This window comes from Sturnus vulgaris, chromosome 26, assembly GCF_052056855.1.
Source record: "Sturnus vulgaris isolate bStuVul1 chromosome 26, bStuVul1.hap1, whole genome shotgun sequence".
Classification (NCBI taxonomy): domain Eukaryota; kingdom Metazoa; phylum Chordata; class Aves; order Passeriformes; family Sturnidae; genus Sturnus; species Sturnus vulgaris.
Window position 1 is genome coordinate 4034227 of NC_142268.1, and position 23151 is coordinate 4057377.

Consider the following 23151-nt stretch of genomic DNA (forward strand, 5'->3'; position numbering starts at 1 on the left):
TAACCTTGCACACAATTCCAGAGCTCCTGTAAATCATCTGCCTTTGCTGGATCTGCCCTGGAACTGGGAGTCAGGGGGAAAGGCTGGGCCGGGCAGAAGAGTGACCAACTTGCCCAGCTTTGGGCTCTGGAGTCTGAATTTGGGCTCTCAAGTATTAATTAGGACTCCAGAGTCTGATTTCACAGATCCTTCCTCCAGGTGTGTTTTAAACCCTTTCCCAAAGTACAGAACACTTGGCTGCAGCCACATCCCACAGCAGTGAGATCCATGAGTCCCTTACAGGTCTGCAGGCACTGAATTGTGCTCTGGGCCAGGGCCAGGAGCCCAGGAAGGGCTGGAGCTGTGCCAGGGCTTGGCATGGAGCTCAGGGAAAGGTTCTTCCCCCCGAGGGTGCTGGGCACTGCCCAGGCTCCCCAGGGAATGGTCCCGGCCCCAAGGCTGCCAGAGCTCCAGGAGCGTTTGGACAGCGCTCTCAGGGATGCTCAGGGTGGGATTGTTGGGGGGTCTGTGCAGGGACAGGGGCTGCACTCAATGATCCCTTCCCACTCAGGATATTCCATGAAGAGATTCCATGGAGATTCTAGGAAAAGACCTTTGCTGGATTTCAACCTGGCTTTCCAGTTACATCTGGACCCAAATTTCTGTGCTTTGTGGATTAGAGGGAAACTGCTCCTTCTCCAGAGCTCCCTTGCGGTTGTTGTTTCTCTTCCAAGCTGACATTTCCCTCTCTTCAGCCTTTCCTCCTGGGGAAGCTTTGCCATTTGCACCATTTGCTCTTGTGCCCTTCCATTTTTCTTGCTTTTCTCTCCCTCTCCGAGGTGACCAAGAGCTGCAGGCAGAGCTGTGGGGCTGCAGGGGATTCCTGCAAACACAGAATGATCTTTCCAAGCATCATCCCTGCATCACAGCAATTCCCTGGCAAGGCTTTTTGCTGCCTTAAGCCCCGAGCTGACATTTGCACAGTGACATCCTCTGAGGCCTCTGAGCAGCTTTGGCTCCTTTACAGCTCAGTTCTGCAGAAAAGTTATTATTTTTTAAAGAACCAACGTGGTTTTTGTTATAAATTGTGCTGCGATCTCACCCCTCCTCCTGATACCTGTAGAAACACCAACCAGCAACAGATGAACTGGAAGGAAGGATAAACATCCCTGGGAGGGTGATTTTCCCATAGGAGTGGAAGAGGCTGATGTAGGGCACTGCCTGTGCCACATTGTCAGTGTCCCTTCACCCCCTCGTCCCACCCAGGGACATGGGAATGGGTGACAAAAATGGGAAAGGAAATTCCTCCAGTTCCCTTGGGCACAGCAGAAGTTGTCCCATGTCATGGTGTTTGGAGCAACCCCAAATTTCACCTCCTGTCCTGCTGCTGCCCTGTCCCAGGACAAATCCCACATTGCTGGGGCAGGATGGTCCAGCAGTTCCCAACAGGCACAAGATGCCCTCTGAGGGGTGCCCAAATTTGTTTTTTTGATAAACACATGTATAAGATCTGTTCTGCAGAGCCAGCCCATGTCCAGTCCCACTGTGGGTGTCACATCCTTCCCTGCCCTTTTCCACATCAAGTTTTTTCTCCTGTTATTCCCACTGCTCTGCCTACTTCATCCTATTTATAGAGCACCTTTCATTGGAGTCTCCAGGCTTTTAACCTTTATTCTTGGAATATTATTCACTTCTTGGACCTGCCATGGAGCAATTACTCAGGCAGGCTCCTCCCCAGCCTGAGTGTAAAAGGAATTCCCACGGGGCAGCTCAGGGCGTCGAGCTCCCCGTGGCCAAAATCCCGGCTCTTCCTTGTGCCACAGCCTGTCCTGGCTTGTCCTGGGTTCCCAGCCTGGCTCTGCTGCTCATTCACCTGCAGAGAGGCTTTGATGCTTCTCTGGTGAGATCATTCACCTCCCAGTGCAGGAGCAAAACACTCCCAGTGGCATTCTGACACCGCTTTCTCCAGGTTTCTTCCTCATTCTCCAGGTTTCTTCCTCATTCTCTTCTCATCACCTGCTGGGCCACCACAGTGTCTGTCTGGGAGCGTTCCAAAAACGTGTGGATGTGGCACTTGGGGATGTGGCTCAGTGGTGGCCATGGTGGTGGGTTGATGATTGGACCTGATCTTAAAAATCTTTTCCCACTTTGATGATTCCATGGTTCTCTGTTCCTGCTTGCTGTAGGACAGAAGATCCCAATGGTGAAGATCCCAGAAATCTGCAGAGCAGATCCCAGCAATGTGAGGGGGTTTTGTCCCCCAGATGGGGATGGTTTCTGTGAGTATGAAAAGGGAGAATTGCCCCTTCCCCCCCAGAATTCCTGCAGCACCTTCCTGGCATTGTGCAGGGTGGGAATAACCAGCAGGCTGGTGGAGATGGGTGTTAAAAAAGGTGTTAAATCTCCCTGGCTTGGGTGGTGTGTGAAATCCACCAACACCACAAGGGGCTGGTGTCCCACTTCTCTGCAGGGCAGAGGTGGGTGGAGAGGACGTGACCTCTCCTCTCCTCTCCTGTTGAAATCCTTGGATATCTAGAACAGGAAACCACCTACAGCACTGCAGGGACCCGAGGCTGGCTCAGGGACTGTGACCTGCAGGACCTGGCTCCTCCCTGAGCCTGGCAGATGTGGGGTTTGGATTTGGGGGATGCTGATGCCTGAGACTCCTGCAGCATTTCTAATGGAAAAACATCCTCGTGGATTTCAGTGTCTCACTTGGGGCCTGGCTTTGGACTCAAGGAGGGAATTCTTTCAGTCTGTGGTGGATATTTCAGTGAAACAGTCAAAGAAAACAGCAAAAGGACTCAGCTGGTTTTGGTTTGGTCCCTCCCAGCTGAGGCAGGCTGGGCACAGGTGGGGAGAGGAGGAGGGAATGGGGGAAGTGTGGGTAGTAGTGTTTAAACACTGATCTTGGAGCTGTGTTGGCAACTTAATGTCCCTTAGTGTCCCTTAAAGAGCTTCCCTGGAACCCAGAGGCACCACTCGAGGGCAGCTGAGCCAAAGTGGGGCTGGGAGATCCTCTGCCTCCATTTCTTTCCCAGGACAGAGCCTACAGCTGGATCCAGGTCCTTGCTCCTCTTGTTGGGATCTGCAAAGTCCTGGAATCTTCACTGGTCGCTTGAGGAGTGCCAAGACAAGAGATCACAGGAACCAAAATGGTTTGGGTTGGAAGGGACCTTAAATTCCATCTCATCCCACCCCTGCCATGGCAGGGACACCTTCCACTGCCCCAGGCCGGATCCAGGAGGGTCAGTGGGGGAGTCTGGAGGGCTCAGTGGGTGAGTGCATGGCCAGGGCTGGGGTTCCTGACCAGTTCTGGTTGGTTGAGGGGCCATGGGAGCCCTGCAGCTGCATCACCTTGATGGGGAATCAAAACCTTCATCTCTGCTGCTGGGCTGACATGGTCCCAGTCAGTCACAGAATCCCAGACTGGTTTCATGGGGGGGACATTAAATCCCATCTTGTGACACCCCCTGCCATGGCAGGGACACCTTCCACTGTCCCAGGCTGCTCCAATCCCAATGTCCAGCCTGGCCTGGGACACTGCCAGGGATCCAGGGGCAGCCACAGCTGCTCTGGGCACCCTGTGCCAGCCCTGCCCACCCTCCCAGGGAACAATTCCTGCCCAATATCCCATCCAGCCCTGCCCTCTGGCAGAGGAAGCCATTCCCTGTGTCCTGTCCCTCCATGCCTTGTCCCCAGTCCCTCTCCAGCTCTCCTGGAGCCCCTTTAGGCCCTGCAAGGAGCTCTCAGCTCTCCCTGGAGCCTTCTCCTCTCCAGGTGAGCACCCCCAGCTCTCCCAGCCTGGCTCCCCAGCGATGTGAGGGCAGGCTCTGAGGGTACTCTGCTGGCTGGCAGGGACACTGAGCACTTTTCTGCTGGGAGAAGCCTGGGCAGCAGCTCCTCTCCTGCTCTTCTGCCCACTCCTACACCCGTGTTACCATGTTTTAATAATTCCATCATCACTTTTAGGATTGTTACCACCAGAGCCTGCAGGCTCCTGCCTCAGCTCCTGGGCACGCTGCCCTTCCCCTGCATGTCTCTGCACCTTCCTGCCCCATCCCGGGGCACATTTCATTCCTTTGTGCCTTTTTGCCAACAAATACCAGACTGGTGTCGTATCTGATCATGGGAACCACTTCAGTCTGTGTTGAACTCTGTGATCCAAGGTGTGATCACTGCCCTGCCCAAAATACAGCACAGGCAGCTGAAAGCAGAGTGGGAATGAGGGTGTTTGGGCAGGAGGGAAAGGACAAGGCTCAGTCCTCACATCACCATGTGGTGTTGCTGAGAACACAGCCTAAAAACCAGGGCAATGCTCCAGGCTGGAGGATTCCTGAGCTCAGGAGTTGCCTGAGTGGAGGGGCTTGTCCAAATCCCTTGGATCACCTTCTCCCAGCCAGGTGGACAGAGCCACTGGAGGCTCATTCCTGAATCCTCTTCTCTGTCAGTCAGTGAAAGATTCCACCTGATTTTGTATTAATCACAGCAAGGTGGATGCAGCCTGGCTTTTGGAGGATGTTTGCTTTCTCCTGGTACTGGCAGGGAGTAACAATCCTAAAGCTGGGCCTTTTTGATGCCTGTGAGCTCTGTGATTTCCCTCTAGGGAAGGCTCCAGGGAGAGCTGAGAGCTCCTTGCAGGGCCTAAAGGAGCCCCAGGAGAGGGACTGGGGACAAGGGATGGAGGGACAGGACACAGGGAATGGCTTCCACTGCCAGAGGACAGGGCTGGATGGGACATTGGGCAGGAATTGTTCCCTGGGAGGGTGGGCAGGGCTGGCACAGGGTGCCCAGAGCAGCTGTGGCTGCCCCTGGATCCCTGGCAGTGTCCCAGGCCAGGTTGGACATTGGGATTGGAGCAGCCTGGGACAGTGGAAGGTGTCCCTGCCATGGCAGGGGTGGGATGGGATGAGCTCTAAGGTCCCTCCCAACCCAAACTCTGACTCTCTGACTCAGTGGAGCTCAGATGGATCCAGCACCAATCCAGCATCGGTGCCCTGGCAGCTGTGGGTGTTTAGGGTGACATCAGACACAGCCACACCCTCTGTGCCACAGGATGGGCCCTGCCGAGCTCCCCCAAGGGCTTTTTGTTTGTACTCCAGGGTGGAGGAGATATTTCACTGCTTGGCTGCTGCTCCAGCCCAAACCTTGGCTGTGGTGGAGCTGGGTCCTGGCTCCCAGGACCAGGCTGATGGCAATCCAGGATCCAGGGTTATGAGCCTCTGTCCATCTCTCCCTTCCCTTCTAGTCCTCCCTTCTACCTTGGCTTTCCTGCAGGTTGGTGGTGCCTTGGGAAGGCTCAAGCTTTATTTCAAACACAAATCTTCTTGTTTGAGCAGGATGTGTCTTAGGAACAGATGTCCAGCAATGACATATTGGGAAAGAACTGGAAAACATTAAAGATCCTGAGCTTTGACATCTCCTCATTGCACAGAAACTGCCAGCACTGAACAAAGCCTGGTCTGCAGGGTGGGTCAAGGGTGATGAGCAAAAATGAGAGAAAATGGGTTCATTAAGAATGTGGCTTTGGAGAGGGAGTTTCCTGCTGTTTGGAGTCCTTGCTGGTTTGGGGTTTGCTTGTTCCTATTGCATAAAATATTGCATTTGGCATTGCTGTGTGAAAGTAGGAAGAGGGAAAGCTGGAGCAGAAGGGGCTTCACTCAAAAACCTCGTCCCCAGGTCCCAGTCCTTTCTGTCACACTACAACTCAGAGGAGTTTGGACACCAGCTTCAATTTTGGAGAAGTAAAGTCATCATCAAAGTTTCCAGACCTCAGAGAGATGACAAAACCCCTCCAGGAGGACCCCAGCAAATGCCTTAGAGGGACAAAGAGCACCAGAGCACAGTCCTGGTCTTGGTGAGGGGAGAAGGAAGGAACCCAAACCCCTCCAGCCTTCCCAGACTGTCCCAAAGGAACTGAGAAATCCCTGATGTGAGGCAGGGAGGGGAGAGCAGACGGGTGTGGCAGGATGAAACCTCTGCCCTTGGTTTCTGGAGTCTGCTAAGTTTTAATTTGGGAATTTCTGGTCTGATAACAGAGAGAGAAATGGGGAACAGGGTGGGAGGCTCAGAGAAACTGGGAAACCCCAGGTGAGGTCTGGGACTGAGTAGGAAATTCCTGCCATTTCTGCTGTCCCTGCAGGAATTCCTGCTGTGCTTTGTGGTGGATTTTGTACTTTTATGACTCTTTTAAGACCTGAAGCCTGCCTGGAACGTCTCCTCCCTCCCCATGTCCCACAGCCCAGCAGCTCCCAGTGCAGCCAAGTCTGGGAGCATCCCCATGGCACAGGGATGTTTCTCTGGACATGGATTCGTGGCTTCAGAACTGGCTGCTCAGTCCTGTGGGGCAAAGCTGGAGGCCTGGGAAAGGAGTTAAATCCAGCAGGACCTGCTCTCCAGTGGGTGCCATCAGCCCAAAGAGACTGGTGGCTCTGAGGGAGGAGCTGAGGAACAGCTCCTTATTCCCACAGGAGGCAGAGCCCTCCCATTCCTGTTTGCAGGTGCCTGTTCAGAGCAGAGGGAAGCAGCTCCTTCACTGGGAATTATTTGGAAAGGGAGGAACAGGTTGGGATCTGCAGCCCCCAATGGCAGAACCTCTCTGGGTAAATGCACCAACACTCCATCCATCAGGAAAGCCAAAAAAGGGGAGGATTTGTGATCATTGGGTTGTTCAATATTCCCAGGCTGTTCCACCCAAAGCTTCACTTCCCCTAAATCTCCCTTAGTTTGCCATGGCATGGCTGCTCCAGACTGAGTGTGCCACAGCCCCCAGCCCTTGGTGGCACAAACATCGTGGCCACTTTCCTGATCCCAAATGGCACTTCCAAGGATAATTCCTTTGAAATGCCATGTTCAAATGGAGTCACGTCCTCCTGTTCTCCTGGGAGTGACAGTGATCAGCCCTGACTGGTGCTGAGCTATGAGAAAAGGGATCATGGAATGATTATGGAAAGGAGCCGAGACTAAAAGTGGGATTTGACAGGATCTGGATCTGTCCCCGCTGACCTGAATGAGCTCCTTCTGCCAGGGAAAAGGCGTGAAACCTCTGAGATTTGTGGTTTGGAGTTTTTAGGGCACACGTGGATTCCAGGGTGGGCAGAGTGGCTTCGATGTGGAGCTGCTCCAGATACCTGTGGGTCATTCCAGGGGTGATGGGGTGAGGCCATGGAAGGCCCTCCCTCTACTGGCACTGCTGGGTTTAGCCCTGGCCGCTGCCCTGGGGGTGTCCCTCACCCCTGAGCGGCCCCAGTGACATCCACAAGGTGCAGGAGATCCTGGAGCCATCCCTGGCACAGGATCCTGTGCTGTGCTCAGGCTCAAGCGTGGATGTCACAGCAGGATGTCCCTCTCAGTTACCTCTCTGCTCTTCACAGAGCCCTGCCAAGCTCATTTCATCCACCAGCACATCCAGAGCTCCTGAGCAGTGACAAAGGTGTCCCGTGATGTGTTTTGTGTCCCTGCCAGCCTGATCTTGTCATCACGCTGGGTGGCCTGAGCAACAGCCAGTCCTGGGACTGAGGTCTGGAACTGAACCACAGTGACCTGCAGGACCTTGTCTGCTCCTTGTCCTGCTCAGCTCTGCCAAATCTGTCCCCAGCAGGATTCCTCCATCACTGGGAGTGATGGTGAGACAGCCCTGACCCTGAGGGTGACCAGGACACCGCTGTCAGGGGTGAGTGTGTGTCCAGCACCACTGCTCCAAGGATGGATGATGGATGGATGGATAATGGATGATGGATGATGGATGGATGATGGATGATGGATGGATTGATGGATGGATTGATGGATGGATGGATGGATGGATGGATGGATGGATGGATGGATGGATGGATGATGGATGGATTGATGATGGATGGATGGATGGATGGATGGATGGATGGATGGATGGATGGATCCAGCTCAGGGCTGGGAAGCCAGAGGTGACATGGAACAGTTTTTCTAAGAGCTGTGATCCTCTTCCTTACTCAGTTGGAGGAATGTGTTAAGCTACAGCATCTGCTCCCAAAACCCCGTGGTCCTGCCTGGGCCCCTTCCCTTCAAACAAGAGCCACCATTTTTCTGGCTTGCATTCTCTCCAGGCTATAAAAGGGTAAGAGGAAGAAGATCCTCCAAGATCCCAGACTCATTTGGGTTGGAAAAGACCTCTGAGACCATTGAGTCCAACCTGTGCCCAATCCCCACCTTGTCACCAGCCCAGAGCACTGAGTGCCACCTCCAGTTGTTTCTTGGTGACTCCATCACCTCCCTGGGCAGCCCCTTCCAATGCCTGACCACCCTTTCCATGAAGAAATTCCTCCTGATGTCCAACCTGAACCTCTTCTGGAGCAGTCTGAGGCCCTTTCCTCTTGTCCCATCGATGCTCTGAGCTGTGGTTTGTTAAACCAAAGTGGTACCAGCCCAGAGAGCTCCAGTTTCCCTCACCAGTTCCACACCATCTCAAACCCAAGAAAGGGGACAGAAGATCCTCTTGGCCATGTTTTCCAGCTTAACCAAATCCCTGAAGCTACGAGCAAGGGCCCAGGTCTGAGTTCTTGATCAGAACTGGCATCAGAAGCTTTGCAGGCCCATGATCTGCACTCAGCCCTGCTGGGCATGTGGAGCCCATCCAGGTATGAGCTGTGGGAATCAGCTCATGCAGAGGATGCTCCATCTCCTGCTGGCTCCTCCAGCCCTGCTGCCACACCTGGGGATGTGGAGCCACAGGAACATCCAGCATCCAAACTGCTCCAGGCCTTCCATTATCCACAGCTCTGCAAGGAGATAGCTCAGCTTGGCAGATCTGAAATCTCCATGCTGACAGATGGCACCTGGCAGGAGCAGCACAGCTGGCAGAGAGGAGACATCCCTTCCCTTCCTGAAACCTCCCAAGAGCTCCTCAATAACCCCAGTGCTCGGAAAGCTCCGTGGTTCCTGCAGGAATCATCTCCCTGGTGGATGTTTGGTTCCTCAGGGGAAGGAGGCAGCAGATGTGTGTCAGCACAGCCATTGCACAACCCCCCAGGCTGGGAAGAGCTGGTGCATCCAGCTGAAAGAGGAATTTTGGATCAGTGGAATATTACTGTCAGCACTGGGCTGTGGCCAGGTTGCCATGGGGACACCTGTGCCTTTGGGGTTTGGGTCGTGCAGGGAATCAAGGTGCTCTTTCACCCCATTTCCTGGAGAATTTTGGTGTTTCTGTGATCCTCTCTTCCACCAGCCCCGCTCTGAATGCATCCCCAACCACATGTGAGGGAAGGGTGGGCGGCTGGGAGACACCAAGCTGCTCCAACAAGCCCATGCAGCACCTGGGTGAGCTCCACGTGCATCTCCAGCAGGTCTTTGGTGCCAGCAGCAGGGGACCTGCCCTGTGCAGCCCCCAAGGGACAATGCCAGCATGGGAGTGACACAGCTGGAGCTGGACATGACCTGCAAAGCCATGCCCAGGGCACTTGGCTTGGCAGACAACATCCAAATTCCCATCTCTAAAATCAGACCAAGAGCCCAACCCTGCCCAGGTTGGAAGGTAAAGGCTCCAAAGGCTGGGAAGTGTTTTGGAGTCCCAAGCCTTGGGAACATGGTCAGGCAGGTTCTGATGGAGCCAGGGATGAAATCCAAGGGGAAAACTTGGAGCCAGCCTGGTGAGGAGTGGAAAAACACCTGAGCAGCCAGCTCGAGCATCTGCCACCCCTCATAGCTGTGGCAGGAGGAGACAGAGTCAGGCAGGGGCTGGGAGCTCTGGGGAGAGAGGGAATTGTGCAGGGAGAAGGAAGATTCATCCCCAGAACCAACCTGTGCCCAAAATACTCCGTGACTAATTTTATGCCTTTTTGATTGCCTTTTAACTGCGAGTTATTACAAACGGGGAGAAGGGAGATGATGTCCTGGTGGGAGGATCAGTGAGCGTTGCCATGGCAGTGAGGGGATGCTGCAGCACAGCCCGGAGCACAGTTCGTGAGGACACAAGCTGGTGGGCAGCCCGGGAAGCCAGGGAGGAGGGGCTGTGCCATCCGGCCGAATCCAAAGCCAGTACTTGGCCTGGACGCTGCTCCACTGCCCTCCCCTGCTCTCCCACCTGGCTCTCTCCTCCTGCTCTCCCAGCCGGATCGGGTTTCCCCCTCCCTGAGCTCTCTCTTCCCAGAGACACTTTTATCAGGCTCAGGGCAAGGAAGAAGCCGGGATTTGGGGGGGATTCAAGAGATTAGGAAAGAATTTGCCTCCGGGAATCTCTTTCCTCCATCTGCCCGGGATAAATTGTGCGATGGAGGTGGAGGCTTTGCAGCTCCACGGGGCTCCGAGCTAAACGTGTGGAGGCAAAAACGCTGCCGGTCCCTCCCTGCTGCAGGCACGGAGTGTTGAAAAGTCCGAGGAAGGGCGAGGAGAGCTCTCTGTGCTGTGGCTCCATGTAAGGATGAAGTGGGAGGTTGTTTTGCCGGAGCTCTGCGAGTGCAGACGGTGCCTGTTCAGCCGCTGGCATCTTTCCTGGAAGGACCAGCTCACCCACGGGAGGCAGGAACAAGGAACAAACCTGGGGGCAGCATGGGAAACGTGATTAACTAGGCGGAAAAGGGATTTTTTTTTGGCCCGTTTATGATTTTCTTCTTTCATCAGCTCCCTATAAAGCAAATGCCATGCCAGTGAACAGCCCTGAGCCTGCTGGAGTGGGAATAAAACCGGGAGAACTCTCCTGAGAGTGTGCCCACTGCTCTGGCCGCTGTGGGGGCTGTGTGCAGCCCCATCCCTCCTCCATCCATCCGCCTTCCACTGCACATTGTTCATCCCTCGGTGTGCTCAGTCCTGTCCCTGCTGGAGACGGCAAATCCCTGCCCTGGCGAGCAGAGGCTGCTCCTGAGCTCCTGCACTGAGAGCTCCTAAAGCAGGACCTGGATCCAACCTCACCAGGTGTTCTGGGAAAGGCAGTGCCTGGTTTATTCCTCCTTTAGATCTTGCTAAAGAAAAATGTCAATCCTGCAGCTGTGAAATGTTACAATTTCAGGGATTTGGGGGTTTTTGAGCCTGAAGCCACTCCATAAAAGCAATGTCCTCAAAGTGGGATGTGCCAGACTGGTCCCAGTCTGCACCACATCCCTGGCACAGCAGCTTCTGCCCGAGGTTGTTCCTGCCCGTGCTGAGCTGGGGCTCGGGATAACCCCCACAAGCAGGGCCAGAGCCCGAGGGTCTTTTGCAGCTCGCAGATGGGATTGTTCATCTCCTCCCTATGTCCTGGGAGTGGCTGGGATGGGACATCCCCTCTCCCACCCGCCCACGAGGTGCCTGTGGCTGTGACAGGGCTCCTGGGAACAGGAACGGGAACATCAGAGGGGTGGGAGGGCAATGGATCTCTCCAAACACTGCAAAACGGGATTTTCACTGGGATTGTCTGAGCACTGCTGCCCCCAGGGGGATTTCTCATTCTCTCTCCTTACCAGTGTCTGTCAGGTTTCTGCTCCACCTCTGCACCCCCAGCATCCACATTGATCATCATCATCATCCATCCATCCATCCATCATCCATCCATCCATCATCCATCCATCATCCATCATCCATCCATCATCCATCCATCATCCATCATCCATCCATCCATCATCCATCCATCCATCATCCATCATCCATCATCCATCATCCATCCATCCATCCATCATCCATCATCCATCCATCATCCATCCATCCATCATCCATCCATCCATCATCCATCCATCCATCATCCATCATCCATCATCCATCCATCATCCATCATCCATCCATCCATCATCCATCATCCATCATCCATCCATCCATCCATCCATCCATCATCCATCCATCATCCATCATCCATCATCCATCCATCCATCCATCCATCCATCCATCCATCATCCATCCATCATCCATCCATCATCCATCCATCATCCATCCATCCATCCATCCATCCATCCATCATCCATCATCCATCCATCATCCATCATCCATCATCCATCATCCATCATCCATCCATCCATCATCCATCATCCATCCATCCATCCATCCATCCATCCATCATCCATCCATCATCCATCATCCATCCATCATCCATCATCCATCCATCCATCCATCCATCCATCATCCATCCATCATCCATCCATCATCCATCCATCCATCCATCCATCCATCATCCATCCATCATCCATCATCCATCATCCATCCATCTACCCATCCCTCCCTCCCTCCCTCCCTCCCACAGCTGGCTCAGACACCCGGGGCTGGGGTCCCTGTCCCCCCCCCCCCCGTGCTCTCCCGAGTGTCACAGAGGGATAAACCCCCTCAGGTGCCCCTGAGAGCCGCCCTCCGTGCCCGGGGCAGTCCCTGCGCTCGGGGCCGGGGCTGAGCTGCCTTTTGTGGCGCTCGGGCCCCGGTGATTGGGCGCTATTTTACTCCGGCTCCCTCCGGCAGCTGTTGCTGTTCTTTACCCGGGAGAGCCGCGGCCGCCCGGGGCTGCAGCCGAGGAGGAGGCGGCGGCCGACCCCAGGTACGAATTTCTGTGGCTTTTAAGCCCTGATGTGGGGCAGCCCCTCGCCAGCCCTTGGTCACAGCCCGGCTCCCTCTGGCCGCGAGGGACCCGGAGCCACGGGGCTCATCCTGGGCGAGGGTGACAGGGAGAGCGGGGCAGGCGAGGGGACTATTTTTGGAAGTTTCTTTGATGTGAGTCAGCGGTGAAGGCGACCTCGGGAGCCCGTGCAGGAGAAGTCCCGGTGGCAGCAGAGCCGAGCTGATTATTTGTTAAGTGCCTGCGATTTTGAGCGTTTACGGGCGGCTCTGGCGTGCGGGGCGAGAGTCCCGGGGAGCGGGATGGGCGAACGGGAGGGATGGATGGATGGATGGGAGCGCTCCTGGGCGGCGGCAGCTGCACTTGGGGGCTGTGGGTGACTGGCCCTGATGGGCAAAGTGTCCCTGGCATTGGTGGCCACCCCTGGCATTGGTGGCGACCCCTGGTTTTGAAGGCCACCCCGGCATTGATGGCCACCCCTGGCACTGTGGCCACCCCGGCATTGATGGCCACCCCTGGCACTGTGGCCACCCCTGCCGTGCCTGGCCTGGGCAGTGGCTGTGCTGGGATCACCAGCCCAGGAAGTTGTTCCAGCCCATCGTGGCTGGGGACGAGGATCCTGCGTGGGCTGAAGAGCCCTGGAGTGCATCCCCCTCCTGCCAGGGCACAGAGCCCCATCTCCTGCACAGAGGGGACAGAGCAGGACATGGATCTGCTCAGCCCTGGGGCTGAGTTAATGTTTTTGGGGCACATGGCAGGGAAGGGCACCTGCCTGTCCCCGGGTCTGGAGGCTCCTCCATCACGGTGAAGCCCAAGGGGTGGAGACATGGAAAGAGCCTGGCACTTTGTGACAGGGCACTGGGGTGTGCTGTGGGCACAGTGTTTGTACTGAGGGTCCCTCGAGGTGACATGGTCCCTGTGCAGCGTTAGAGAAAGACTTGGGATGCCCTGAGGCCACCAAAGGGCTGTCCAGGTGGGCAGGGAGAGCTCAGAGATGGCCAAGGAAGGACAGGAGAGGATGTTTCTTGTCCTTACCATGAGCCATGGCCACTGGTGAGGTGTGTGAGACTCTGCAGGACACAGCTCAGCCTGGCAGAGAGGGTTCTTTGTGGTGGTGTCACTTCACAGGGTGACCTCGGGCACTGAGGGACACCTGTGTGACACCAGCTCCATGGGAACATGGATCATGGCCAGGGAGAAGAAGAACAAAGGCTTGGGTCCTCCTCCCCCTTCCTGGTGCTCATCTGTGCCCAAAACCAGGGGGAATGATTGAGAAACTCAAAAATATGGCAAGCACGTGAGGGGGAAACACTTTGAGGAAAAGTTCTTTTCTTTTGAGGAAAAGTTCTCCACCTTTGTGTTTTCCCTGGGTCTGGGAACCCCCCACAGCCACCGCGAGAGTCCTGAGGCAGCTCTGTCCCTTCCCAGCAGAGAAAAGACCAGACTTACATCACTTAAACAAACCAAAGACTCATTTTATTTCCTCTTGATTGCAAAGACCTTTCAGATCATGGCTAAAAGGTTTCCTCTTATTTATCTGTTCTGCTTCCAACACTGAGTCGGAGGTTTCATCCTGGGACTGGTATCTTTTCTCAGTGTTCCACAGGGGGAAATAAACTAAATCTGGCTCAAAGGGGGCAAAAATTCTTCCTTCTGGGGAGGATGTGGCAGCTGAGGCAGTGGACTTGGAGATGCCGAGGGCTGAGGCCAGTGGTGCTGGGACCTTGTGGTGCCTTCCCAGTCCCGCAGCTCTCCCAGGACCCCGAGGAGCTGAACCCCCTCCCCAGCCCTTCCTGGGGACCCTCAGTTTGCTCTCCCACTTCCCAGCTGGGAAAAGTCCTGAGAGTCCTCCCTGAGCCTGGCAGTCCCCTTGAGTTCCTTTTTGAGGTCTGGTTGCTCCGTGGTAGCTGGGACTTCTCCTGCTGTCCAGGCTCTGCCTTCCAGTGTCCAGCCTTGTGGTTTTGGGGTGTCCGAGCACACCCCAGGCTGTTGGTCCCACCATGTGCCTTGGCAGGGAGGTCACTGTCCCTTTGGCTGCCACTCCCCTGGGAGTGAGCTCCCCAGGGCTCCTATTGCACCCCCTTGATGCCTGGGGGGGCCTTTTTGCCTGACTGGAGACACCTCAGGTGACCCAGCAACACCAACAGGGGCAGCACGGCCAGGTGTCCCCTCTCTGCAGGCCAGGGGTGTCTCTGAGGGGTCCACACCCCCCAGCCCCTGGTGATTCCCACCTCCCCAAATCTGTCACCTGAGGAGCTGTGCTGTGTTGTCTTTGACAGATGCCAACGCTCCGGTGAGCAGCGACAGCCACGGGGACAGAGGTGGAGCCCATGTGAGTGCCCAGGGTCAGGGTGGGGGTGCCTGGGGGATCCCTGTGCCGGGGGGGGGTGCCAGGGATGGATCCCTGTGCCGGGGGGGGGTGCCAGGGATGGATCCCTGTGCTGGAGCAGGGTCAGGGGGTGCCAGGGATGGATCCCTGTGCCAGGGCAGAGCAGGGGGCCGAGCTGGGGCTGTCCCGCAGTGACATTCCGCCCGGCAGTGTTGCAGCACGTCCATCCCGGGGCAGCCCGATGTCCCCCAGCTGTCGCTGTCACTGTCACTGCTCCGTGCCGGTGGGCAGCTCTCCCTGGTGGCACTGACCAACACCCAGCCCGGCCACCAAGGCCGCGCTCAGCACCGAGCCCGGAGCGCAGCACGGCTCCCTCCGCTCCCGGCACATCGATCCCACCCTCCGTGGATGCTGCAGCCCCTGCCCAGCCCCGAGGGGGGGTCCCAAGCACAGCCTGGAGCCCACCCGTGTGTGCCGGGGCTAAGCCGTGTCTAAATCCGGCTTAAATAACGTAAAATCTGTTTTAAGGCTGAGGTGAACACACGGCCCAGGTGCTGCAGGGACCGAGTTGGTGCCTCGGGAACCCCCAGAGCAGCGTGTCCCTGTCCCGCAGGGAATAGAGGAGAGTCCCGAGCGGTGTCTCCGAGCAGGACCCGGACGAGCTCGAGGCAGGAGCCGGACATGCCAGAGCCAGCCCCGCTCGGCGGGGACAGGAAAGCGGCCGAGAAGAAGCGGGCGGAGAAGGTGGGAGCCAAGGGCAGCGCTGCCGGGCCGCCAGGTGGGTGTGTGGGAAAGCCCCTCCCTGCCCCAGAATGGCCCAGAACGGCCCAGAATGGCCACCCAGGCCCCAGCAATCCCGGCCAGCCCGGGGGACACGGCCCGGCCACGGAGCAGTGACAGGAGGAGCTGTGCCCTCCACAGTCCCCGGGGAAATCAGTGACACAGGGATGGAGATGGGGCTCCTCAGCCGCCTGCCAGACCCTGCCAGACCCTCCGCTCCTCCTCTTCCTCTCCACCCTGCCCAGATTTGCTGCTGGAGGAGGAGCACGGGCAGAATTTTCCCAGCTTCATCCCCAGGATACTCTAATGCCACCATGGCCAAACCCCTCGGTATCAGCACCCAGGACACTCTTGTCCCCACTCCTGCAGTGCAAACACGTCCTGTCTCTGTCCCTGTCCCTGTCCCTGTCCCTGTCCCTCCTGTCCCTGTCCCTGTCCCTGTCCCTCCTGTCCCTGTCCCTGTCCCTGTCCCTGTCTCTGCCCCTGCCCCTCTCCCTCTCCCTCTCCCTCCCCCTCCTGTCCCTCTCCCCGTCCGTTCCTGTCCCTGTCCCCGCCCTGAGTGCGCTGTGCAGGAGGATGTTAAGAGCTCTTCCCACTCCCAGCTCAGAGCCCTTTGCCTCTTCCCAGTTCCCTGCAGTAACATTTTTTCCGTGGGGTCCCCAGTCCCCAGGAGCCTCCCGGTGCAGAGCAAGGTGGATCCGCCCAGCCTGGACCCTGCGGAGGAGCCGCTGCTCTGGGAAGGGCTCACCCTCAACAAGTGCATCCTGGTGGCCTCCGTCGTCGCCCTGCTCAGCGTCACCTTCCAGGTGCTCCAAGGTGAGTCGGGAGCCGGGCGGAGCGGGCAGGGGTGGCCAGACCGCGCTGCCACCTCCTGGCTCCTGTCCCCTGCTCTCTTCCAGCGCCATGCTCCAAGGAGGGACTCGCCCGTGGCCGGCAGGAGCCTCCGTCCCCTCCCATTGCCGGTGGGTCCAGCGCTCCGTCCCTGCCCTGTCCCCCGGCCCCCGCCACATCCCAGCCTGGGGTGGCCCTGGGAGCCCCTGTCTGGGATATCCCGCCCAAACAAACTCATCCTCAGCTGACAGCGGCCTGTCCCTCTCCCCTCCCAGAGGTGCTGAGCCCCAAGGCCGAGGAGATCCCAGAGGTGGTGACTGCCCAGCCTACGCCCCCACCGGAGAGCAGCGTGGTGGAGGAGGATGATGATGATGAAGATGGTGACGATGACTATGACAGCGAAGCTGACAGCAACCTGGTACGGGTCAGGGTGGCACCTCCCGGGGCAGGGAGCGTCTTGTCCCCTGGGGGAGGGATGGAGAGGGGTCCCCTGGGATGCATCATCAGTTCCTGGTCCCCTTTGTCCCCACAGGCAGAACCCTGGATCTTCAAGAAGTGGTTTGGCCGCACAACACCAGAGGATGAGGACAAGAATGGGGACAAGGATGAGGACAAGGATGAGGATGAAGACAAGGATGAGGATGAGGACAAGGACGAAGAACCTGAAGATGTCCCCGAGGTGCCAATGGCTGTGATGGAGGGGAAGAAGAGCCAGGAGAAGCATGAGAAGAAGGTGGAGAAAGATGAGAAGAAGGAGGAGGAGGAGGAGGAGGAGGAGGAGGAAGAAGAAAAGGAGGAGAAGGAGGAAGAAAAAGAGGAGGAGGAGGAGGCAGAGGAGGAGGAAGAAGAGGAGGAGGAGGACGAGAGGGAGAAGAGGAAGAGGAAGAAGGAGGAGAAGAAGGAGAAAGGCCGGGAAGGCCGTGCTGCCCATGTGGAGCGGAGCCGGAGGGAGGCACGAGCCAAGGACAGGACACCGGGGGACAAACCTGGCAGAGCCCCCAGGGCCCCCAGGGAACCGGAGCAGCAGCCCCAGAAGCGGGACCGGGAGAGGAAGGAGAGGAAGGAGAGACGGCGAGAGCGGGAGGAGTCCCGGAGGGAGGGGTGGAAGGGCCGTCCCGGCAGGGCTGACGGCGGCCGGGAGAGCCCGAGGCGGGACTGGAAGCAGCAGAGGGGCAGGAAACCCTGGGAGCCGGGCAGGGACGGCCGGGCCAGGGAGGGCAAGAGGCGCGACTGAGGCCGGGGCGGGCGCGGGGCTCGATGGCGCTGGGTCCAGGGGGATCCAATGCCACCCCTGCCCCCGGCAAGGGACCCCCACCCTGCCTGTCCTCCAGAGACACCCCCGGGCACGGGCAGCACCCCAGGAGCCTGGCATGAGCCTCCCCGCCCTGGATCAAAGGCGACCTGAAAGGACTCATGGAAGGAGCTTCTTTGGGCCCCTTTGCTTCTCTATCCTCACCCAAAATCTCTCTGCAGTTCATCTCCACTCGTGGTTCCCAGAGAACAGAGCTGTGTCCAGACTGTGCAGCTCTTGTGTTAATGGTTTTATTGAAAGCAAATCAAGAGAGAAGAATATTCTGGGTTAAGGAACCAGGCTGCAGCCGTCCTCAGAGGGACATCAGGGACAGATCCCCCCGACCTCCCCGAGCCCAGGGGTGGCCAAGAACGTGCTGGTGACAGAGCAGGGCTGGAGCCCTTCACCCTGCGGGCCTCGCCTTCTCCGAGTCGCTTTTAGAAAGGAAACACAAGAGCAATATCACACAGCCAGAGGCGTTCACAGCCCTGACCCATGGCAGGTTTCAGTATTTGCTAAATCAACAGTGGTTAAAATAAACTATTTTCATTTTTCATAAGGTATTCAACTGGATGTTTTTAAAAAATAGAGGGGGGGGAAAGGAAAATGAGAAAACCCTTTGTCCCTGGTTATCTGTTTTGTTCCTGGATATGTGTTTTGTCTCTGGATATGTGTGTGTGTTTTCTGTGCCTCCCCGAACCCGAGGGGCTCAGGGCTAATCCTGTGAGATGGGACTGGTGGGTACCAACCTCCAGCCGTGCCTCTCCGTGGGGACACCGCAAAACCCAAGGAGGTGCAGCCAGGACAAGCCCAGGAGCTGCTCCCCAAGGGTTTGGGGAGGGCTGAGGGCTGAGGGCTGGGCTCTGCTGGAAGATGATCTGGGCTGAGGCCGGCGGGGACGCGGAGCAGGTGCTCTGGCAGCCGCCTGCTCCCGCTCCCATTAATGGTGAGAGCAGCCCGGGAGCTGTAATGGGATCGCTCCGTCCCTCCTCCCCTCGCCCCGCAGCGGGGTCAGCGCGGGGTGACGCAGATGTGACCTGGCCGGGAGCCCCAAGCCACCGCCAGCGGCTCCTCACGGCCCCGGCTCACACAGAGACGTGTCCCCAGGGTCTCTGCGAGGGGATTTGGCCTCTTGCTCTGTCACAGGTGGGGCCGTGTGGCCAGGGGGGTCCCGTGATGGGCCGTGGGCTGGGGAATGGCCAGAGGATGCTGCAAGGCTTGGAGGAAGCAGCGCCTGCCCTTCCCAGCCACTGCAGGAGCAGAGAGTGAGGGATAAACAGGAACGGTCCCGCCTGGATCTGCCAAGCTTCTCCCTCCCGGCACAGCCCTGCCGTGGCCGTGCCCAGCCCAAACCGGGTACCTCGGGCATCCTCAGCAGCGGGAGCGGGGACATCCCCAGGGGACACGGAGCAGCCCCAGGGACAGGCATGGATGGATGAACACAGAACCAGAGCGACGCTAACGAGCCAAACCACGGGGAAAGGACGCACGGGAGCTCCCGTCTCCAGACCCCGAGCCGGGAGGGCAAACCGGGAGAGGGGCCGGGGTGGGGCGGGCGGGGAGGCCGGCGGGAGCCTCACCGGCAGCCGCACTCCTCTGCCACCATGTTGGGGAACTTGCGGATCTCCAGCCCGTCCGAGGAGAGGCTGATGATGAGCTGGTCCGAGTAGCGCACGGGCACGCAGCAGGGAGCCCTGCGCAGCGGCGAGCCCCGCTCCTGCACGTCCAGCAGCAGCACCGTGTGCGAGAAATAGCTGGAGATGCGAGAGGACAGCGGCAGCCGGCAGGGCCCCTCGCAGTTGTTGGCCACGTAGGCGGTGGGCATGACGATGAAGTGGCGGTCGCGCAGGTCGATGGTGAGCTCCTGCAGCCGGCAGTGCGCCTGGTGCCGAGCGCTGCGGTTCTGCCGCTGCACCTTCCTGTGCTCCTGCCAGCGCGCCCGCACCGACTGCAGCGCCTTCAGCAGCAGCAGCGTGCGCAGCTTCCGCGGGCCCGGCCCCCGCTCGGCAGCCTCGGCCTGGCCCGGCTCTGCTGGGTAGTAGCAGAAGGTCAGGAGGTGCTGGAAAAGCGCCGCGTTGGCTTGGAAAGCCGGGATGTCCCTGAGCTCCTGGATGAGCACCTGCAGTTTGCCCATCAGCAGCTGCAGCACGGAGCCCTCCGGCTGCCAATCCCCCAGGTGCTGCTCCAGCACGGCCCCGCTGTCCTGGGGCAGCAGCAGCACCGAGGGCTCCTCCGACTGCACCAGGCGCTCCAGCGCCGCCTCCTCCGACAGGTTGAGCAGCTGGTGAGGGAGGGTCTCCATCACCTCGAAGTCCAGCCAGTGGTGGGCACTGGGCTGGGGGGGCGGCTCACTGGAGGAGTTCAGGAGTTGCCGGATGAACTGAGTCAGGATTGCCAGGAACTGGGCGCTGCCCCCGGGCGCTGGGGTCGAAGTGTTGACTGGGCTCGGGGCAGTGGGGGTCGGCAGCTCCTCGGTCCCGGCCTGGAGTGGGCTGCAAGGAGAACACAGGGAGAGTCACGGGCACCCCGTGTACCCCGGGGGTCCCAGCAGGCCGTGCCCTACAGCCACCCATGGTCCCACAGCTGGGGCTGCCCCTGTCACACTTCATCTCCCAGCCCATGTTTTGCCGCTCCTGCAGCGACGGCCACGGACCTGAGCTGTGGGTACGGAGCTGTGTCCACCACCCCCTCAGCAGAGAGGTAGGAGGATGGGGCCAAAGCCTCTTCTTCTTCCTCTTCCTCCTCCTGCTGCCGTGACTTGGCCAGCAGCAGCAGCACGGGGGTCATCCGAGTGAAACATTTGTCATCGGAGCCGAACAGGAGCTGCTGCACCTCCGTGCGGGGCAGGGGGGCACCTGCAGCAGCGACGAGAGGTGAGGACGCTGCTCTGGGGTCTCCTGCATGTCCCCACGGCCTCTCGTGGGCCCGAGAGGACCCCAAACGCCCAAGTGAGGACACGAAGGCGAGGATGCTGCTGTCCCCAGGGTATCCCCCTGTCCCTACCTCCCTCGCCGCTGTGGATGGCCAGGGACGCCGAGAAGCGGAGCCGCTCCGCGCTGCGAGTGACCGAGGCTGCGGCGGCTGCCAGGGCCAGGTACTGCGTGTCCCTGGAGAGGCAGAGCCTCTGCACCGAGGCACAAGACACAGAAGCCCCGAGGGCGTGGGTGAGACGTCACGGGGGACACACTCCTGTGAGCCCCCGCTGTGGTCCCTGCGGGCCCCAGGTCACCCAGCCCGCGGTGGCCCAGGGAGCAGCGACAGGGACGGTGGGGACCACTGCGAGCTTCGCCCCCAGCCCCAGAACTGCTCCGGGGGCCGCGGGGTGCAGGGAACCCAGTGAACCCCCGAGGGGACAGGCGGGGGATCAGGACCCCAGACCGGGCTGGGTACCTCGGGCAGCCCCTCTGGCCCTGCTGGGGACAGGGCAAGGGCTCCATCTTCAGGCACGGCGGGAGCGGGAGACTGGGCGGACAGGCTGGGAGGGGATGGCAAAGGGACTGGGAGGGGTTGGAGAACGGGATGGAGGGGTGACAAAGGGACTGGGAGGGGATTGTGAATGGAGTGGAGGCAACGATGAATGAATTGGGAGGGGGTAGCAAAGGGAACTGGAGGGGCTGCTGAGCGGACCGGGAGGGATGACAAAGGCCCTGGGCGGCACAGCCGGGACACCCCCACGCACCCAGCCCGGACCCACCTGGTCCCGCGCCAGCCCCGGGCCGGTGAGCAGCAGCTCCTGCGGGTGCCCGGAGCCCTCCCGGCTGCCCAGGTAGAAAAGCATCACGGCCGCCTGCAGCTCTCCCAGAGCCCGTCCCACCTCCGCCTGGAAAACCAGCTGGAACCGCAGCTTCACCTGCGCTTCCCACTGCACTGGAACGGGGGAGACACGGCCGTGAATCCCCTCCGGGGGGTGAGGAGGGGGCTTCGGGCCGAGCACTGTCCCCATGTAAGAACCAGAGACCGGGGACAGGAGCCCACAGGGTGAAGGGACACAGCAAATCCCATCCCCGGCTCCAGGGAGATGGAGAGCAGGACACACCCTGCACCCGCCTCCCCCAGATCCCACAGAAATCTGCTCTCTAGTGACTCGGGGACGTTGTGGCCCCTGCCCGGGGAAGAGCCACTTGGACTTCCCCACTGCCCAGTACTGGTGAGTTCAGTGAAAGCCCAAATCCCAGGAGAGGAGGATTTCAGGACGAAAGAAACAATCATTGCCCTCTTGTTACGGAGGAAATCGGAATGTGTTACTCCCTCTCCAGCACCAGAATCAGCCCCTGGATGGGACAGGGGACTGTGTGTTCAGGTTTGCCCATAAGGCTGAAGCTACAGGAGCAGCCCAGGATCCCGGGCTGCCCCACGGCCCCAAGAGTGGGAGATCAGCACGTGCCAGGCTGGGTCTGACCCCCTCCTTTCTCCCCAGGGCTGGGATGGGACCCAAACCCATCAGTTGTGTTAAGGCAGAAAGTGAGAAACACTCATGAGGGTGGAGCAGAAGCCACCAAGAATCATAGAACGTCCTGAGCTGGAAGGGACCCTCAAGAATCACCAGTCCCATCCCTGGCCCTGCACAGACACCCCAACAATCCCACCCTGTGCACCCCTGAGGGCGGTGTCCAAACGCTGCTGGAATGTGGCACCTGGGTGTTGGTCAGAGGTGGGGACAGATGGCAGAGCCGCGCTGCCGTCCTCACTGCTAAACCTCCTTAAAAACGTGCCCAGAAACATTCCACTCCATCACTTCGCTGTTTTTAAAGGGAACCCAACCCCCACATTTAATTCTGTGTTTAAATCCCTGGCTTCGGGCCAACAAACAGCATCACCACCCTGAGCCCTGCATCCTTCCCCTCCCTGCTCCACCTCGGAGCCTGCAGGGCTCTCCCACCAACCTTCCTCCAGGTGCAGGACCAGGAATCTCTCCAGCCCCGGCTCCAGCACGTGCTCGTGGATGCTCTGCAGGGGATGGGGAGCAGCCCCCGCCCCCCCGGCCCGGCACAGCCCGAAGGTCCCCGCGAAGTTCCCGTCCCAGCTCCGGCGCCGTCTCAGCAGTTTGATGAAGCTGCTCTCGTAGTGGCCGAGCACACCCAGCACCTCCAGGTGCCTCGGGCTGGCCCCGTCCTGCTCCATCCTCACCCTGCACACGGGCCCTTCCAGGCCCCCGAGGGGCCAGCCCGGGCCCCCCGCCTCAGCCACTCCCTGCGGGCATTTGGCTCCCGGCTCGGGCTTGGAGAAGAGGCGAGTGGCAGCAGCCCTCCTGGACCTGGGTGACTCCTGCAAACTTCCATTTCCCACCTTTCTGCCTTCTGCTTCCAGCCCCAGCTCTTCCAGCAGGCTCAGCTCCATCAGGGAATCTCTTTGCTCTTTCCTGGGCAGAGCTGCAGAGGGGAGCAGCAGCACCAGGCACAGCAGGAGCTCCCTGAGAGCGCTCATGGTCCCACCTGAGCTCTTCCCTGGAGCAGCTCCCGCATCCCA

At 58.8% G+C, this 23151-nt stretch overlaps 2 protein-coding genes across 3 annotated transcripts in view; one reads left to right on the forward strand and one right to left on the reverse strand.

Moving 5' to 3' along the window:
- Positions 1-18674, forward strand: part of LOC148221207 (uncharacterized) — a 34144-nt gene extending 15470 nt beyond the window's left edge. The window contains exons 1-7 of one of the 2 annotated variants that reach the window (XM_088179202.1): positions 7397-7651; positions 14734-14786; positions 15397-15561; positions 16227-16379; positions 16463-16525; positions 16670-16812; positions 16927-18674. In XM_088179202.1, the coding sequence (XP_088035328.1) occupies positions 15465-15561; positions 16227-16379; positions 16463-16525; positions 16670-16812; positions 16927-17628 (1158 nt within the window). In that variant the 5' untranslated portion in view covers positions 7397-7651; positions 14734-14786; positions 15397-15464 and the 3' untranslated portion in view covers positions 17629-18674. Of the gene's footprint in view, positions 1-7396; positions 7652-14733; positions 14787-15396; positions 15562-16226; positions 16380-16462; positions 16526-16669; positions 16813-16926 lie in introns of those variants that run through there. The other variant, XM_088179201.1, reaches the window with a different exon arrangement.
- AMH (anti-Mullerian hormone) lies at positions 17921-23109 on the reverse strand. The gene is made up of 5 exons (XM_014884364.2): positions 22569-23109; positions 21380-21552; positions 20689-20809; positions 20339-20540; positions 17921-20177 (listed from the first exon to the last, which is right to left on the reverse strand). The coding sequence occupies exons 1-5, from the start codon at positions 23107-23109 to the stop codon at positions 19262-19264; spliced, it is 1953 nt and encodes a 650-aa protein (XP_014739850.2). The 3' UTR covers positions 17921-19261.
- Positions 23110-23151: the final 42 nt, after the last annotated feature.